This window comes from Lolium perenne, chromosome 5, assembly GCF_019359855.2.
Source record: "Lolium perenne isolate Kyuss_39 chromosome 5, Kyuss_2.0, whole genome shotgun sequence".
In the NCBI taxonomy this organism is placed as follows: domain Eukaryota; kingdom Viridiplantae; phylum Streptophyta; class Magnoliopsida; order Poales; family Poaceae; genus Lolium; species Lolium perenne.
In genome coordinates this window covers 27,030,272-27,048,310 of record NC_067248.2, presented here as the reverse complement: position 1 = coordinate 27,048,310, position 18,039 = coordinate 27,030,272, and the positions used below count along the sequence as shown (strand labels likewise).

The 18,039-nt window shown below is 46.2% G+C and overlaps 2 protein-coding genes across 2 annotated transcripts; both read right to left on the bottom strand.

The window, feature by feature from the left end:
- Nucleotides 1-6,805: 6,805 nt before the first annotated feature.
- LOC127298697 (uncharacterized) lies at nt 6,806-13,532 on the bottom strand. Its single transcript, XM_051328536.2, has 16 exons — nt 13,350-13,532; nt 13,074-13,259; nt 12,818-12,988; nt 12,314-12,701; nt 12,091-12,209; nt 10,823-10,900; nt 10,559-10,693; nt 10,435-10,479; nt 9,937-10,103; nt 9,768-9,846; nt 9,605-9,687; nt 9,260-9,389; nt 9,047-9,179; nt 8,424-8,572; nt 7,745-7,940; nt 6,806-7,493 (listed from the first exon to the last, which is right to left on the bottom strand). The coding sequence occupies exons 1-16, from the start codon at nt 13,467-13,469 to the stop codon at nt 7,291-7,293; spliced, it is 2,382 nt and encodes a 793-aa protein (XP_051184496.1). The 5' UTR covers nt 13,470-13,532; the 3' UTR covers nt 6,806-7,290.
- Nucleotides 13,533-14,435: 903 nt separating this feature from the next.
- On the bottom strand, nt 14,436-17,088 carry LOC127298698 (uncharacterized). Its single transcript, XM_051328537.2, has one exon. It carries the CDS (start codon nt 17,002-17,004, stop codon nt 14,902-14,904), a length of 2,103 nt encoding a protein of 700 aa, XP_051184497.1. The 5' UTR covers nt 17,005-17,088; the 3' UTR covers nt 14,436-14,901.
- Between the last annotated feature and the right edge of the window lie 951 nt (nt 17,089-18,039).

Genomic DNA, 18,039 nt, shown 5'->3' with positions numbered 1-18,039 from the left:
CCTCCTTACAAAGGAGCAGCTCAGCTGGTGGCGGCGCCAAGGACGGATGACCAAGGATGCGTTGGCTGAATGGAACCTCAATCTGTACAACTCTCTTCATATTTCTGAATAACAGGAATCCACCGATTTATGGTTACATTTGGTAATAAATTTTACAAAGCAAGATTCACAAAGATCAGGTACTATATGAAATACTTATAGAGCATTTATATGCCATTGCTAAGCAAAAAATAATGTACTTATATAAGAAGAGAACGCAAGAACATTCAGTTATTATATTTTGTATTATTGGCATCAAAAGGCAATGATTTAAGGCTGAGAAGTGTGTGCTGATGATGATATGAACATTTTAAGCTGCCTTCCAGCTCCCTGGTATTTAGTGCATCTATGATCACTCTTACTCTAATCCATACTAAAAATGTGCAAGAAATTCTAAGTTTACCCAAAAACTAAAGCAGAAACCAAGTTAAATAATGGACATAAAATCCATATTCGGACACTATTTGGTGGATTTTGAAAGGCAGAAAAACACTACTGAACAGAGTGATTATGAAATGCAACCTAGCAAGTTTTCAATGCCATTTTTGTTCAAATTGAGGTTCCATTCAGTCAATTACCCACACTCAAAAATGCAAAAAGATAACATGTCATTAGATGAAATTTTAAATGTCATTTTTATCCAAATTGAGGTTCCATTCATGAGTCTGTTATAGCTATTCGCCAAAGAATGCATCATATCCGTGGTTTATTCCTAGCAGATAATCTAGCAATATTTATAGCAACTAATTTATACGAAAAATAGTAGAGTTTAGTCTAGGGGACCTCAGCCCTCTGGTACTTTATAAAAAAAAAGAGTACACAGCTATTACTTGAAGCAGAAGCACAATCAAGAGTTTTAACCTCCAGGGATAAACACCATGCACTGCATCTCTACTTATTTTGTTTATCTGCTGCTTCGCTCACTCCACCAATCTACAAGAAAAGAATCAAAATTGGTTTCACTCAAATAAGTGAAAAAATCCACTAAATATGTCAATGATAATTTCCATTCTCACTTTCAAAAAAAAAGGGCAGCTATATACTTGACTAACTTTATAGAACCTGTCCCTGCATCAGTGTGCTCCAACCCAATACCCTTTACAGAAACTAAGCGAAATAAGGAGTACAAATTTGCAGTGTTCAAAAGGCAATAATTGGTATATACATGTTCACAAAATCATGTTCAGTAAGAAAATCTAAAAGTCTTATATGGAAGTTATCCAGTAACACCTGGACTAATTCATCATACCCTGTTATTATAGTCTGGCTGTCTTGTTTTTTAATTGAACAGTGAGAAACTTATAACTCGCACCTCAAATATCTTCATAGACAATAGGAATAACACCAACGGCTGAGCAATACAGCTAATGATTCAAATAAACACATGACTGGTAGAACCATTTTTGTATGAATAAAGTACCCAGAACGCATCAGAATCAAGCTATAATCATAAGATTAGGCAAAATATAACCCATCCAAAGTACAAACGTCCCCAAAGAAGAACATACAAATTTAAGTACACAAGTGAATACTTTGCCATATCCAAGCGCAGTGGTGCCCAGCGATGGTGCGGGAGGAGAACGTTGAGGCCAACTCAAGACGGACAAGGATGCAGGGCGAGGGAGGTACACAGAAGTAGCGCGGCGTCTGTGGTTTAGGGCTGCGAGGGATAACCATGGAGGCCATGGGGTTCATGGTGGTTCCCTCCGTGTCTCCTCATGGTCCACACGGCTCCGCATCGGTCAAGGAGCTCTTGAGGCAGCAGGACAACGGCAGGGGTGCGGATCAGGGGCGCACGAAACGGCGCCGTCGCGTGGGGGGAGGCAGCATCGCCAGTCAGCGGCGGCGCGTGGAACGCTTATCTTAGCGAGGAGAGGAAGCTGCGGCCGGCGGGGAAGGGGGTCGCGTGAAAAAAGGCCGAGTTGATCTTCGATCCGGATCGTGGCCTCCGGATCGTGCGAAGCAGTCTATTTTTCCTCTCTTTTTTTTCTCGAAGATGGGTTGCGCGTGGTAGGGGTGAGGGTGGGGAGAACAGATGCATCTGGATCGTTTGATCGGTCTGTACGAATGGTTGAGATTTAATTTTCCTACAGCACTTCGTGCCTTTATAAGTAGTAGAGATACCGGAAGTTTAGGAAAAACATGACCAGTTTATAAGCCCTAATCCTGGAAACGCTATCGCCACCACGGGAAGGTGCACGGCTGTCAGCTGCTAAAGATGCCAAAGAGCACAAAAAAAGAGGCACAGCCCAGCCGTGGTCACGCACGTAATAATATGTGTTCGCATGGCGAGTAAAAAATGCAGTGAAAAGATCTTCCCTGAGAGCGGGATGCACAATCGTAGAAAAAAAAGCGCAAATTGCATCTTCCTGTGGTGGCATGCCCTAGACATTAGGGCCTGGCTTTTTGTATTGTGCAAGTTTTTTTTCTTTTCTAATAAGAACAAATATAATAGAAATTCCAAATGTGTCAACCGAAAAAACAGAAAGATTTAATGGTCATTCAGATCAGGCTAAACTGGAGGGCAAAATTGCTATGCTTGGTAAAAAGAGCTCAGATTCAGTAACCAATGACGTTGCTACCTCCACCGCGTGCACGTTTTTCGCGTACCTGACAAAGCACCAATTTCCTGATCCAGATTCTGAACATCTGTCAATGCTACCTCCCCACCATTAGCATGTTTTCTTGATGTTCAATTTTCGCTCGTCCATCGACATTTGCCACTTAGTAAGAATGCCATTACATGGTGGAACAAAACTTCGGTCCTTCTCACTCGTTTGCGACTGGTCTCTTCTCCAGCAATGATCCCAAGAAAGCATAACACAATTACGTGAGAGGCGGAAGGACGTGAGATCATCCGGTGAATATAGTTTCCCAAGGTCTCTCTGACGGGACAAACGGAACATCTGAAACCTCTTTGTTTGTTTACAGCTTTGGAAGTTCACCATGGATAGAAGCATAACGGATTTGTGCTGCAAAAACAGAGCTGAGAATAAGTAGATTTTCTCCCAAGTTCAGAGCAACCATGGAATGATATTCAGAAACGGTCTCTTTAAGGTATGATGCCATTTAACAAGAGTTGTCAACTTGTCATGTGATATTCAAGTACCGTATAACGTTTTCTCCTAGCACACACAGATTGAAATAAGAGCAGGTTAAGACAGTGAACATCAAAGCCATACGACAAACTGAACAGGTTCATCAGCTTGAATATTTTTCTGTGTAGGCTTGTAATTTGTGACTCCTCATTGTTTCGGAGATCAAAGCTGAACTGTCTCTAAATTATGATTATATAGGTCAGCAGAAAGTTATGGTAATTACAATTATACCTATAAATACAAACAGGTATTACTCAACTCACTTGTATGAGCCAAATGATTGGCATCTCCATCCACATTGACTTTTTCCATCACTTGATTGCATAGACGAACTTTGGACCCACACCTCCAGGCCATAATATACTCAGGGAAACAGGGAGAGGATCAAGTAAGGCATCCTATACAAAGCTGGCATGACATGCACACCTTCCCTTTCGTCTGGTGGTGCTCTAGACCTAGTTTAGCTAGGTAGATTCCAAGTTGTGTGGGGTTTCGCCAGGTTTTCCGCTATTAACTGAGCTTTGTAAGGTGTTCTGGCCTAGTTTCCTCATAAGCAGGGATAATTCCTTACTACTTTATGAACTACAGGAGCAACCTGTCCCCTAATCCTCTTAAAAGGAGGTTCGACAAAACACAGGTTACAAACTCAACAATACAGACACGATGTGGAGCTAGTTACTTAGTGAGCATAACTCCAGGTGCTGCTCGGTACAAATTTAGCAGCAATACAATAAAAGGAGGGAAATCGGATTTATGGGTCCAAACTATAAGGCAAAAGGAAACTGGCAATCCAATAATGAACTATGAAAGCATGCACAATGAAAATATGGATGTTCACATATTTCACGCCTGGTGTGCCTACTAAGAATTTGGTCGTCTTAATTTTGTAAACTTCCATGTTATTCCCAACCAAGAAATTGAGCAAAATGTAAGTATGTCTACAGATTTGAGACAAACGTCAGTGTATATAATTATTGTGACATGTTGGAATACTGGATTCAGAGACCTTCAAAAATCAACAAATATATTTTGTGGAGAGAAAAAAAAAATCGATAAGGGGGAAAAAGCGCCAGCCTCTGCATCAATCGATGCATGCGGCCCTTTATTAACCTTATTCAAGAATTTTGTGGAGAGAAATAGGTCTCAGGTTCTTGTAAATACACCAAATATCATACAGGAGGTGAAAAAAGTAACACTTAAACAGGAAATGGAAGAGTCTGGAGAATCTACAAAGAACATGAGAAGAGATCCTAGACTCGTCTTGTACCTTCTTTCCAGTATCTAACTGACATACAACAATAACCCCCTCCGTACCACCTATAAGATAAGAAGCTTGTCAGTGAAATTATAAGACTAGACAACAGGATCAACATACAGAAACTAACATGTAATACAAAAATGATTTATACATAGTAGATGCAGTAAGCGAAACCTGAGAAGAAGCAAGCCCCATCAGAAGCAAATTTGAGAAACTTCACTTCGCTAGAGTGTCAATGCAATGAAGTCCAAGTATCTCCATCAGCTTGACCCCTTACACCATCCCTTTCCTCATTTGCCGCACCAGGAGTTCCAGAAAATATTTCATTCCCAAAACCTCTCAAAATTAAGATCCTCAGTTCCTCACTAAAGCATCACTGCTAGCCACGATTCTCTCAGTTGGATGGAAGGCCAGGGTGTTCAAGTATTTCGTGTGACAAAGCTTTATTCCTTACCTTAACAGTTCTGAAACCTTTCATAGGTGCTATCTCTTGTTTGCGATGCCCAAATTCTCCGGAACAACTCGCGAAGATCGTGACGATCTTTTTTGGCTTACGAGTCTGTTCAGATCAAAGAAAATTATTAACGGGGCAATGAAGTTTTAGACTGAAAAATATCGCAAATTCTCATTTAAAAAAGGGAATGTACAAATTCTGAAAACCTCACCTCAGCCAGCAGACATCCCACTTGGCGCCCTTTTGTCAAATCATAAATTCTAATCTGCCCAGGCAATGTTTTCTTTTTAAATGGCAGGCTTCTTCCAGAGAAACAAACGTGAAAGGTGGTATATACACCTCAGTTGATTTCAGTGTTTCTGATTGTCTGCAGTGCGCCAACCCTGACTACGTACATGTCGTCGTCCCCCTCATCCTTCGAGCTCCACATCGCCGTCCCGGCAGAGAGCAGGGCATTCCACCGGAGAGCAGGCATCGGGCCCTTCGAGGCTGCACATTGCCCGGGCACCGAAGAGCAGGGTGTCGAGCTCATCGATGTGGCAGGCAGTAGGCACCATCAGAGTGGAGCAGTACTTTCCTTGCTTCAAATTGCAGTGCCCTTGCAGATGACTCAATGAAATTGCTTTGTGGTTTGACACATACAAATTGCTTTGTGGTTTGATACATACAGATATAAACCAGCAACCCTCAACCAGATCCTCTCAATGTGCAGCCGCTCCTCAACCGAATCCTCCAGATCCATCCTTCTTCTCCCCTGTGGCCTCCTGATTGTTCTTTTCTCTGACCTCCCTCAGCCAAATCCTATCCAATCGCGCAGCCAATCCTCCTTCAAATCACCAAAATCAGCCAAATGGGAGTGCCATGGCATATCTCCATGACGCCGTTGGACCGATAAGCTCGCCACGCGCTCGAGCTGGCCACACACTCGCTGCCGCCGTCTCACTAATCCTTCTTTTCTCAGCCTCTACCAAATCCTCTAAAAGTGCAGCTGCTCCTCATCAAATCAGCAACTAGACCGTCAAATTTTCCCCGTCTGCAGCACATGAGAAATCACCATTGCGCGCGCGATTCCGACACGGGGACTGCCATGGCGTATCTCCATGACGCGCTCGAGCTGGGCCCCACAGTGCCACACTTGCTGCCGCTGTCGCACGTGCACACCGGCGTCGAGCCGGCACTGTCGCTGCCCGGCTAAGGTGCCCCAGCAGCCGCAGCAGGGCCTCCTCGCTGCTCCTCCCTTGTTGTTCCGCGGTGGATGACGAGAGCGGGGAGGCTGATTGACCTAAGTGGAGACAGGAGGAACCAGCGATAATGGTCATGCTGTCGGCGGCGCGCCGGCGACAACAACGTGCGCGCAGAGGTGCCATCTCCCGCCACGGGGACTATGAGCTCCGGGGACACCGACGATGCGAGTCTTCGCCCTCGAGCAGCTTGGGTGGTCGGCTGGTTCGCCATCGTCCTCTAGCCTCGATCTGGAGAAACAATCGAGCTCCAACGGCAGACAGGACAGGAGTCAATACAGGAGAGATCGGAAGGGGAACGGGCCACGTGGGCCTGGAACGGACCTTAAAGGCTTCTGCCTATTTTTCTGAGGCCTTTTAGGGCACGTCTTTTTATCTCGGTGGTTTAGTACCACACCGGAAGTTTAGTTAAAACGCGACCAGTTTATAACACCAATTCCTGGAAACGCTATCGCCACCACGGGAAGGTGCACGGCTGTCAGCTGCGAAAGATGCCAAAGAGCACAAAAAAAGAGGCACAGCCCAGCCATGATCATGCACAGATAATGTGTTCGCATGGCGAAATAAATTATGCAGTGAAAAGATCTTCCCTGAGAGCGGGATGCACAGTCGTTAAAAAAAAAGCGCAACTGCACCTCCCTGTGGTGACATGCCCTAGACATTAGGGCCTGGCTTTTTGTTTCGTGAATTTTTTTTCCAACCCAAACAAATAGGATAACAGAAACATCTAATGTTCAGTCTACAAACCATCAGGTCGTCATAACATGTTATACAGGTTATCACTGTAATCTCCACTGGACTGAAACATTCCACATATCTGTAGCACGCATTGGGTCACTAGATCACACAACACGTGGTAACACCCAAAGAAAAACAATTAAGCTATTCAGATTACAGATTGAACTTTGCGGACAAAATTGCTACGATTGGTACATTGAAACCTTCTAAATATGATCACTACAAAAAGAGATTAGATTCAATCACCAATGGCACTAGCGATCCCTACCAGGTGCGTGGTTTTGTCTAACCTGACAAACCCGTCAAATTTCAATGACACCAGATGCAGAGCCAGCTTCAGAACATCTGTCAATGCCTACCTCCACCAGGAGCATGTTTTCTTCATGTTCATTTCCTTTTCTACCTTGACATTTGCAACCAGCATGTATACCATTATACGATTGGACAAAACTTAAGTTCTTCTCACTCATCTGAGACAGGTCTCTTCTCCAGCAATGACGCCAAGAAAGCAGAGCATAGTTTCGTGAGAGGCGGAAGAACGTGCGATGATCCGGTGAATATAGTTTCCCAAGGTCTCTCTGACGGGATAAATGGAATATCCGAAACCTCTTTCTTCAGCTCCAGTTTTGGAAGCTCTCCGTAGATAGAAGCATAACCGATTCGTGCTGCAACGACACAGAAGAGCATAAGTACAATTTCTACAGGTTCTAGGGTGGCAAAAAATATTGCTTTCACCATGCACAAAGTAATGATTTTCGGAAAGAGACTCTAAGGTATGATGGTCATGTCAACAAGAGAAGAGTTGTCAACTTGTCATATGATATTCAAGTACCATATAAACCTTCCCACTAGAAAATACACATTATAAATATGAGCAAGTTAAAACAATGAACAACAAGCCGTACAACTAACTCACCAGGTTCATCGGCTTGGATATTTTTCTGTGTGTGCTTGCTAATTTGTGACACCTCATTGTTCCGGGGATCAAAGATAACATACTCGTGTGAACCATTCACATAAACCAGCAATGAAGCTTCTTCACCTCTAGTGGCATTGGTGTCTGCATCCATCGAGGAATCATCCTTCACAAAAGCAATGCTACCGCCTTTAGCCTGAAACGAGAAAGTAATCAGAGTTCTGCATCAATACACGCATTGGTCATTTTTCCCTTCAAGAGGCAGATGCCTACAGTGGAGAAGAAACCAAACCAAAAAAAAAAAAAAAAACAGAAACTAAACTACAGATGGGCTGTTTGTGGTTAGAGGAACCAGACGGTTAATGGACAATTTAATGCTAACCACGAACACAACCCACTTGTTCGATTTAACTAATAGAATGGATGGTTAAGGGCCACCTCAACTCTCATAAGCCTAGACAAAAAAAAAATGGCATGGCCCATCCCGCAAAATCAGGACCACAACCCATCCTCTAGGATGAGGTGGTCTCTTGAGCCTTAAGAACTTCTGAACTTACAACAGCATGCATTGCAAAACTACAAATTCTTAAAATGGACAACAAAAATAAATCACTTGCATAGTCTTATCTATATTGCACTTCAAAACTAGCTGGTCATGAGATATAATAATAGAGCATACCTTCTTTACAGAAAAGGACGACACCGGGCTCGAATTTTCTGCATCAAATAACAGTATTACACCATCTTGCTCTGCTGGTGTTCCTCCTTCATGGCAGCTTAGAAGAGAAAGAACCGCAAATTCACTCTTACTGGACGAACAACATGCAGCTGTCAAAAGCACAAACATGAAAACTGGATTACAAATGCTAGCTTGTCAAAGGACATGGAAGCTGGCTGTCAAAGCAATCTCTATCATTACTGCCTGCAACCGTTGTCACATTGGTACGGAGAACCGGGCTAGAACAAGGACAGCTGCAGTAATCATAGGACGCTATTTCACTCCATATGAGCAAGTGCAAAATACTATTCAATCGTGAACCACATCCGCTTCCAGTATTACACTGGAGCTGAGTTACTTGAACCATCATTTGATAGCCCTTGAAGATGGTCAAACTTATCTGAATGGTAATACTGGGCCTACTTACGGAGTTATAGTCGTGCAACCAATAATAGCGGATCAAAGATTCAGAGCTCCATTAATTGGGTTGCCAAATACAGGAAGCATAATAAGTAATAACAAATGTAAAGCATTCATCATGAGCTACATGCTATTTTCAAGAAAGTGGTATCATAGTTTTGTACCTTCTGCAGAAAGGGTGTAAGACCACTGCATGGAAAGATTTGACGCATTCCACACTGCAACCTGTGGTATTGAACTCTGAGATAGCGACATCAAATATGTCGACGTGCCAATGAAAGAAAGTTTGGTAATGGGCTGCACATGAAATGTACGAAATATCAGAACACTACTGTAAGTATAATGGCCAAAGTACAACATGAGGGATAGTAAAATACCGATAGTGCTTCTGCAATCACACCAACAAGTGCATTATTATCAGGGTCCCACAATGTAATGACGCTCTCAGCTGCAACAGCAAGAACAGATCCATCGCCTGAGAAGGCTGCAGCTGTCATAGGTTTCTTCCTGCAAAATTTTAATTGTTCAGCACATCATCTGCCAAAAAACAAATGAAATGATCGCTCTATAAATCATGATGATACAGGTCAGCAGATAGCTACAGTAAATAGGTCATCAGATAGCTACAGTAAATAAATAGGTTAGCAGATAGCTACAGTAAATACAATCATAACCATTTAATATAAACAGGTATTGCTTAGAGGAAATAGTAGTCAACTCACTTGTATGAGCCAACTGATTGGCACCTCCAACCAGATTGACTTTTTCCCTCTCTTGATTGTAAAGACGAACTTTGGACCCATACCTACAGGTCAAAATATACTCAGGGAAAGAGGGAGAGAATTAAATAGGGTATCATCCACAAAGCTGACACGACATGCACACCTTGAAGTTCCCGCCAAAAGAGGAGCTCACAGCCATGTTTTTTCCTGGGCGGAAAGCAATAGCAGAGATCCCAGCATCACTATGGAAGATCAAATATACGAGTCAGAGAACATAGTAAAAATTGTGCAGTAACACTATATATCACTGCCTGAAATTATCATGTGCCAACCTGTGAGGCTCATAAATGACAGTGGACAAATGAAACTGTCCGGCACGAGACCCATGGTTCCAAAATTTTAGTGTAATAAGGCCACCTAATTCTTCTTCAGGAAGCTTGACATCCACAGTGCACATAAACTCACCACCAATGGACAATGAAACTAAGGAAATGGACATCTATGGTAAGGAAAAAAGAAACACATGTCAAATTATGAATACCAAGCATTAAGTGATCACTTGTTCAGGCACAGCATGTAGAGAATAGTATACCAGAGATCACAATAAAAGAAATCTATGATAGTAAATATGACAGGAAGTGTGTCAAATATATTAGTACAGTATATTTAGAGGATTACAGCAGAATATTTGGTGCTTTCAAATATTATCAAATGAACAAGATGCAACATAACCACGAGAAGAAAAATGACAAAAACAAAATTAAATAAAGGATATCACGAAGATAACTTAAGGGATTAAACACTGGCAGTATGGGAGAAAGGTATCACACCGTAATATCATCAACAGGCTGAAAGTTCCTCTCACAAACTTGCACCTGATGAGGTTAACGATATTGGGGTCAATCCTATTAGAAAATTTGCACGCATAAAATCTCTTCAAGTTGATTGTCTTACCTCTGAAACCTCAGTGTTTTCAAACAAACTGTAGAACTGTATGCAGTAATCTTCCGTTGGTATAGCAACAAGGCCATTAGTGCAATCAAATTCACACACATCTCGTCTACGTAGGTCTGGCGAAGCAATAGGAAGCTGGGAAAATAAACACAGACAATATAACCATAAGGTTTAAGCATATTGAATCATTAACAGAAAAAGGGTAACCAAAAAACTAGCGATCCCATCTGCTGAACGGCAGAACTGCGGTTTTGATTTACAAACCTTAATTCCAGAAATGGTCTTCAGGACCTCCATATTCGGCATTTTCAGAAGATGAACTTGGTTACTTGTACATGACACCTGAAATAACAAGTTCCACAGTAACTCAAACAATGAGTCAAAAAAATGGTAACAGAACAAAAATGTAACTTGGAAAAGAGGCTTGGCTGTCCAATTGCAAATGACAAATGCTGTCAGCCTCACTATCAATCATCATCCCATTCAAACTTACAAGTAAATACAGTTCGCCTTTACATAACAAAGTGAAAGCTTGATGGATTTACTTTAGTCATTCAGTTCGAATTACATCACCTAATTAGTTCTTAATATGAAGCAGTACCAGCCTGGATTCATGAACCTGCATCCTCCAAAAGTAAATATTACTTGCGCAAAGAAGCATTGGTGAACCAACCATCTACAACTACTGCCTCAATATCTTCTACTGATGTGACAGGAACCACCTGATACTTCACAGGTGCACAACATTTTCTCATTTGTTTGTTTGGTATGACCAGACAGGGACCAGACAAACTTATTTCAGGATCAAAGCTGGAGAGGCCCAGATCCGCTTCACTTCGGACCTGTCTTCTCTCCAACTTCATCTGACTAGCAAACTTTGTTTTTGGTGAAGAGAGGGGCATGTGCTCCGCAGTGGTAATACTGCACTAAAGTCGGAGTGGTCAGGTCATTAGTGCAATGGGTGACGACGTTGTTGCAGCTGGCAATGTCAGTGAGGGGTGTGCTTTGTTTGCGTGTGCTGTGCTAGGTCAGCTTTGCTAGTTTCTGACCTAGATTAGCAACATAGCTTGCACAATGAAATTAATCAAGCTTGTAAGGTTTTCCGGCTCGGTTTTCCTCATAAGCAGGGCTAATTCCCTTCTACTTTATGAACTACAGGAGCACCCTGTCCTCTTACAAGGAGGTTTGACAAAACACAGGTTTTCTGGCAGAGTTTTCCTCATAAGCAGGGCTAATTCCCTTCTACTTTATGAACTACAGAGCACCAAGGTTCGACAAAACACAGGTTACAAACTCAACAATATTAAACAAGACACGATGCAGAGCTAGTTAGTGACTAAAACATAACTATAGGTGCAGCATTGTTGCTCGGTACAAATTTAGCAGCAATACACTAAAAGGAGGGAAAGCAGGTTATGGGTCCAAACTATAAAACATAAGGAAACTGGCAATCCAATAAAAAAAAAAAATAAGTCACAGGTTCTTGTAAGTACAACAAATATAATGCAGGAGGTAAAAGAAGTAGTACTTACACAGGAAATGGAAGAGTCTGGAGAGTCTACAAAGAACATAAGAGGAGATCCTAGACGTGGCTTGTACCTTCTCTTTCCACTATCTAGGTGCCATACAACAATAACCCCCTCCATACCACCTGGAAGACAATAAGCTTGTCAGTGAAATTATAAAACTAGACAACAAGATCAACATACAGAGACTAAATGATGTATACAGATTAAATGCATCAGTAAGCAAGACCTGAGAACAAGTAAGCTCCATCAGAAGCAAATTTGAGGAACTTCACTTCGCTAGAATGCCAATGCAACGTAGTGCAGGTATCTGCATCATCCTGACCCCTCACACCATCCCTGTCTTCATCTGCCGCGCCAGCAGTTCCAGAAAATTTCGCCTTCCCAAAAGCTCTCCAAATTAAGATCCTCCCCGTCGAGTCGCCGCCAGCCACGATCCTCTCGCTCGGATGGAAGGCCAGCGTGGTCAAGTTCTTCGTGTGAGAGAGCTTTATCTTCCTGATCTTCTCGGGCTTGAAACCTTCCGTGGGTACGCTCCATATGTAGAGCTGCCTCTTGTTCGCAATGCCCAGAAATTCGCCTGAAACGCTCGCGACGATCTTCTCCGGCTTGCGCGTCTGTTTCGATCGAAGAAAATAATAATGGCATGGTGAATTTTACGAATTGGAAGATGGCTTACGCGTCTGTTATCATCGGGACAAGGGAGTGTGTAACTGAAATCTGAGAACCTCACCTCGGCCAGTAGGCAGCCCACTTGGCGCCCTTTGGTCAAGTCGTAAATCCTGACCTGCCCGCGCAGTGCTTTCTTATTATCTGATGCCTTACTTGTGTCTTCCACGGAGACAAATGCCAAAGGGGTGTGCACCTCGGTTGATTTCACTGTCCTGGTTATGTTGGGAATCACCTGCACTCACTCAACAGCACCCCCTGTTAACCTCGACTTGAAACTGACAAGCGTGGCATGGGACAGGGTACGAGCGGCGGCTCACCATGGAGTGGACCGGGAGGCCGACGTGGACCTTGCGCACGAGCTCGGCGGCCGCGAAGTCCCAGTAGATGAGGTCCCCGTCGAGCCCCGCCGTCCAGCAGTAGGTGGCGAGCTTGGCGACGCTGGCTGGCGGCGGCACCACCACGACGGCCGTGACGTCCGCCTCGTGCCCCTCCAGCTCCGACACCTACAGCGGAACGCACACACCGAAGGGGGCGGGTCAGGCAGAGCCAGGGCGCGGCGCAAGGCGAAGGTGAGGCGGGTGGGTGGGGCTTACCAGCATGCCGGTGGAGGTGCTGAAGACGGAGACGGAGCGGCCGGAGCAGACGAGGAGGAGGCGGCCGTCGGCGGAGAAGGCCGGCGGCGCCGAGACGTAGCTCTGGCCACCCGTGATCATGGCTGCGGCGGCGGCAGCGGCGCCGAGGGGTTCAGCGAGGGTTTTGGGGCCGGCGAGGAAATGGGGGCGGCGGAGAGGAGGAGGGCGGCGAGACGGCGGGGAGGAGAGGAGTAACCGAGGTAGGGTTTTGGGTTTGGTGGAGAAGCCGCAGGGCAAAGAGGGCGGTTTCAGCGGGTTCACGGGTCGTGCTCGCGTAACTGGGTCGGAACCCGCTTTGAGGTTTGGGCTTTTGGGTTGAAACGAGTGGGCTGGGCCGTATTTAAGCAAGCCTGGCAAGGCTGCTCGTAGAGGAACAGCAGTATTTGCAAGTGGGCCAGACAGTACTTCTGCATCGTAATGAAACCCAGTGAGCAGTCCATACATAAATATGTCCATATACAAAAAAAAAAACAAGAATATACAGACGGCTGCACGTCTGAAAGAAAAAAAAATGTTACACATGTTCATTCTATTCATATTTTACTCTGCAATCTGAATATACAGGACTCCAGCTAAGTGCCATAAGACATCTGAATTCTTAGCATAAAACATGGTGGAAAAATATCGCCTTGTACAGCTCAGGATTAAATCACTGACAGGCTAAAGCATGATGAATCTGAGACTTTCCTGAACCCCGCATCAACAAAACGGAATCCTCTGTAAGCCTAAGCACACTGGTTCAGCGGCTCACCGTGACTGATATAATGGTGTCCAAGAATCACCTAGCTGCAACATGCAGATCATTCTACGTTTTTAATGAAACAAGGTGCTGAAGGCTATCTGCTAAGCACAGATGTCTAGCACTAGCAGGACGGTGACAAAAGCATCAGGATCTTAGTTAAGTTCTGCAAAACCCCGCTGTCCTGGTTCCTCATCTGTGCTGTAGCACGGTCTTGAGCGCCTGCCGTGCATCAGCAGGCAAGTCTCTCGTTCAGGCAACAGACACCTAATCATGCAAATCATGAAAAGGCACTGTGAAAACCATATTCTCTATGTTGATCCCGCTAATCCCGGTGGCTTACGCACTCCCCTTTCTTTAATCAAGACCCTCATGTTTTCAGCTCCATCCCACTTGCCTGCCTCTGCGCTGATGTTTGACAGCAGAACATACTTTGAGGTCTTGTGAGGCTCCAATTCAATTAACTTCTTGGCTGCAACCTCTGCAAGTGCAACCACGCCGTTCTTGTGTACCCGGCATGCCCAAGCAGTGCACCTCATACACCAGACAAGAAGAATCAGGATCGAGTTAAGTTCTGCAAAACCTCACTCTCCTCACCCCTCAGCTGTGTCGTGTACTGCCTTGAGCGCCTGCGGTGCATCAACATTTGGCATGGGAATTCCAGAGGTGTAACCAGGATTCAGCAGGCAAGAGTCTGATTCGGATAACAGCTAACTCATCATGCGCACACTCGGTTTCTGCAAATCGTTACAAGACACGGTGCAGCCGTATTCGCTATGTTGACCCAGCTAAGCCTGGTGGCTTATGCACTCCCCTTTCTGTAATCATGACCCTCATCTCTTCAGCTTCATCCCACCTGCCTGCCTCTGCGCTGATGTTCGACAGCAGCACATAGTTTGAAGTCTTGTGAGGTTCCAATTCAATTAACTTCTTGGCTGCAGCATGTGCGAGCTCATCGTTCTTGTGTAACCGGCATGCTCCGAGCATTGCGCCCCATACACCAGCGTTAGGTTGGATCTGCATTCCCTGAATAAGTTCAAAGGCTTCAGTAAGTCTCCCAGCTCTTCCGAGTAGATCCACCATGCAAGCATAGTGCTCAGCCACAGGCTGTAACGAGTAGTCTTTTGTCATCGAGTTGAAGAAATCCAACCCTTCGTCAACCAATCCTGCATGACTGCAAGCCGATAAGACACCCACAAATGTGACCTCGTCAGGTCGGACATCATGGGCTTCCATTTCTCGGAAAACTGAGATCGCCTCAGCCCCACGGCCATTAGAAGCATAGCCATCAATGAGCGCATTCCATGAAACGATGTCCTGACCTGCCATCTCATCAAATACCTGTCTTGCCTCCAACATCCGACCACACTTTGCATATGCAGAAATCAAGGCATTTCCAGAAAAGGAATCAACGATATACCCACTCCTGACAAGAAGACTGTGGAACTGTCTCCCAGCTTGCAAATCAGCCAAGTTTGCGCACGCGCTGAGACAACACGCATATGTAGACCAGTCAGGCATCTTTGCATCCCTCGTCATGAGCACGAAATGTTGGAGTGCTTCAACACAGAGCCCATTCTGAACAAATCCAGAGATAACTGAGTTCCACGATACTGCATTCCTCTGATTCATCTTTCTGAAAATACTTACTGCCTTGCGCATTTGACCATCATGGGCATAGCCAGCAATCATGGTGTTCCAGGAAACCATGTCCTTGTTCGGCATTTGCTGGAACAACGCCATGGCCTCGTCCAGCATTCCACAGTGGACATATCCAGATATCATCGTATTCCAGCACACCGCGTCTCGGACCTCAAGTCCATCAAAGATGTGGCGTGCATCCTTGACCATCTTGCTCTGCACATAGCCATGCATCAGCGCAGTCTTTGCTGCAAAACTGTCGAAAGGCATCTTGTTCAGCATATCCTTTGCTTCTTGGAGCTTCCCAGCACGCACCAATGCACTTATGATAGTCGTCCATGAGATTGAGTTCTTATCTGGCATCTCTGTAAACAACTTATAGGCCTCCTCCATGTTCGAAAGCCGCGCATACCCACCAAGCATCACATTCCAAGACACGACGTTGCGTTCAGGCATTCTGTCGAACAGTTCTCTCGCCTCGCCTATCCTCTCTGCCCGGCAATAACCATTCAGCAAGGTAACCCAAGATACGACATTAGGCGATGGGATCCTCTCGAATAAGCCAGAAGCCGCGTCGAGATCCCCAGCACGCACGTACCCATCCAGAATCACGTTCCAGGACACCATGTCCCTCTGCGGCATCTCGTCAAAGAATCGGACTGCCCGGGCCATTTTCCCATCACGGGTCATCCCCACCAGCACCGAGTTCCAAGAAACTATGTCAGGGTTCGGCATTTCCCGCAGCAGCGCCACCGCGTCGTCAAACCTGCCGTTCTTCGCGTACCCGGAGATCATCGCGTTGTAGCACGCCGCGCACTTCTCCCCGGGCATCCGGTCGAACGTGTCCCTCGCGAGCTTCAGCTCGCCCGCGCGGGCGTAGCAGGAGACCATGAGTGTCCAGGAGAAGTCGTCCCGGGCGGGCATTGCGCCGAACAGCTCCCGGGCGTCCGCGACGCGGCCGTGGTCTGAGCAGGCGGAGATCATGGCGTTCCACGAAACGGTGTTGCGGCGGGGCATCTCGTCGAAGAGGCGCCGCGCGTCGGCGAAGCGGCCGTGGCGCGCGAAGGCGGAGAGCATGGCGTTGTAGGAGACGGTGTTGCGGCGGGGCATCTCGTCGAACAGGCGGCGCGCGGCGGACAGCTGGCCCGAGCGCGCCAGGCGGGTGAGCTCCTGGTTGCCACGGAACACGGCGGACTCCGCCGCCGAGGCCAAGCCGGTGGCCTTGGCGGCTGCCATGAGGTGGTTGCCGGCGGTGGCGGACGAGGGTGTCACAGTGTCACTGACTGGCCTGAGGAAGGGAGTACTGGGTTCGCGGCTTTGGGCTTGTGAAGCATCTGGGCCCGAAACGGGAACGCTTGTTAAACCATGAAAGCTCACAGCCCATACGATGGCAATCCACACTTCCACCGTACTATAGAGTGATTTCTTTTTCTTTTTTTTTTGAACGGGTACGGGTCCAGAAGGACCTGGATGTTGCCTCGTATATAAACGGTGGATGAAAAAGTTACAGGGGAGTCCACTGACAAACTAGTAACTGCAGAAAAGGCCCCAGAAATTACAACAAGGTCCTCAGGACAAAAAAATAAAAAGCAATCGGGTCCTCGAGATCCTTCTCCACCATCGAGAGCTGAGCTCCGCCGCCGCGCCAGGAATACCGGCACCGGGGACGAACCACTTGGGCCAGCACCATTGGAAGGTGCGCAGCAGCAGGAGCTGAAGATCCTCTGCATCGGCTTGAAGCCTAGAGGAAGATAGACCATCGAATCGAGGCTTAGGAGGGTCACCTTTCGACCATGATGAGCAGAGGCAGGGCGGAGGTAACCGCCGGCATGAGTCCTCCGCTGAAGAACTCCAGAAGCGAGAGCAAGGAAGCACTCCAGCGCAGCAGATGTTCCCCGCCGTCTCCAAGCCACCGCTTCCTGAACAGCCGCAACTTCCCTTCCCCCCTCGCCGCCACGACCGGCCAGGGAAAGGAGAAGGACCACCCAGAGAAGCTTGTGCTTGGCACGGGATAAGGGCCCTTTATTTATGGAGTAGCCCGCCACCCAGATCTTCACCGCATCCGACTCCGATCGCCGGAGTAACTCGTCGGAGAAGAAGGTCGCAGGCCGGATCCAGATCTCGGCCAAGAGATCTAGCAGCCAACTCCCGGCATAGAGCCAAACTCCGGCATAAAGCCAAGAAAACCTAGATCTACTAGAACTATACACTATCCTAGCTCCGGCGCCTCCCCTAGGCCATCTCCGACCGGCTATGCCGGCGGAGAGGCCG

Excerpts from the sequence above, each read along its gene's own strand:
- LOC127298697 (XM_051328536.2), bottom strand. The coding sequence starts at position 13,469 with ATGATCACGGGTGGCCAGAGCTACGTCTCGGCGCCGCCGGCCTTCTCC. Across the intron at positions 12,702-12,817 it reads TGGGCTGCCTACTGGCCGAG|ACGCGCAAGCCGGAGAAGAT; the intron begins GTGAGGTTCTCA and ends CGATCGAAACAG. Across the intron at positions 9,847-9,936 it reads GTCATTTATGAGCCTCACAG|TGATGCTGGGATCTCTGCTA; the intron begins GTTGGCACATGA and ends GATCTTCCATAG.
- LOC127298698 (XM_051328537.2), bottom strand. The coding sequence starts at position 17,004 with ATGGCAGCCGCCAAGGCCACCGGCTTGGCCTCGGCGGCGGAGTCCGCC.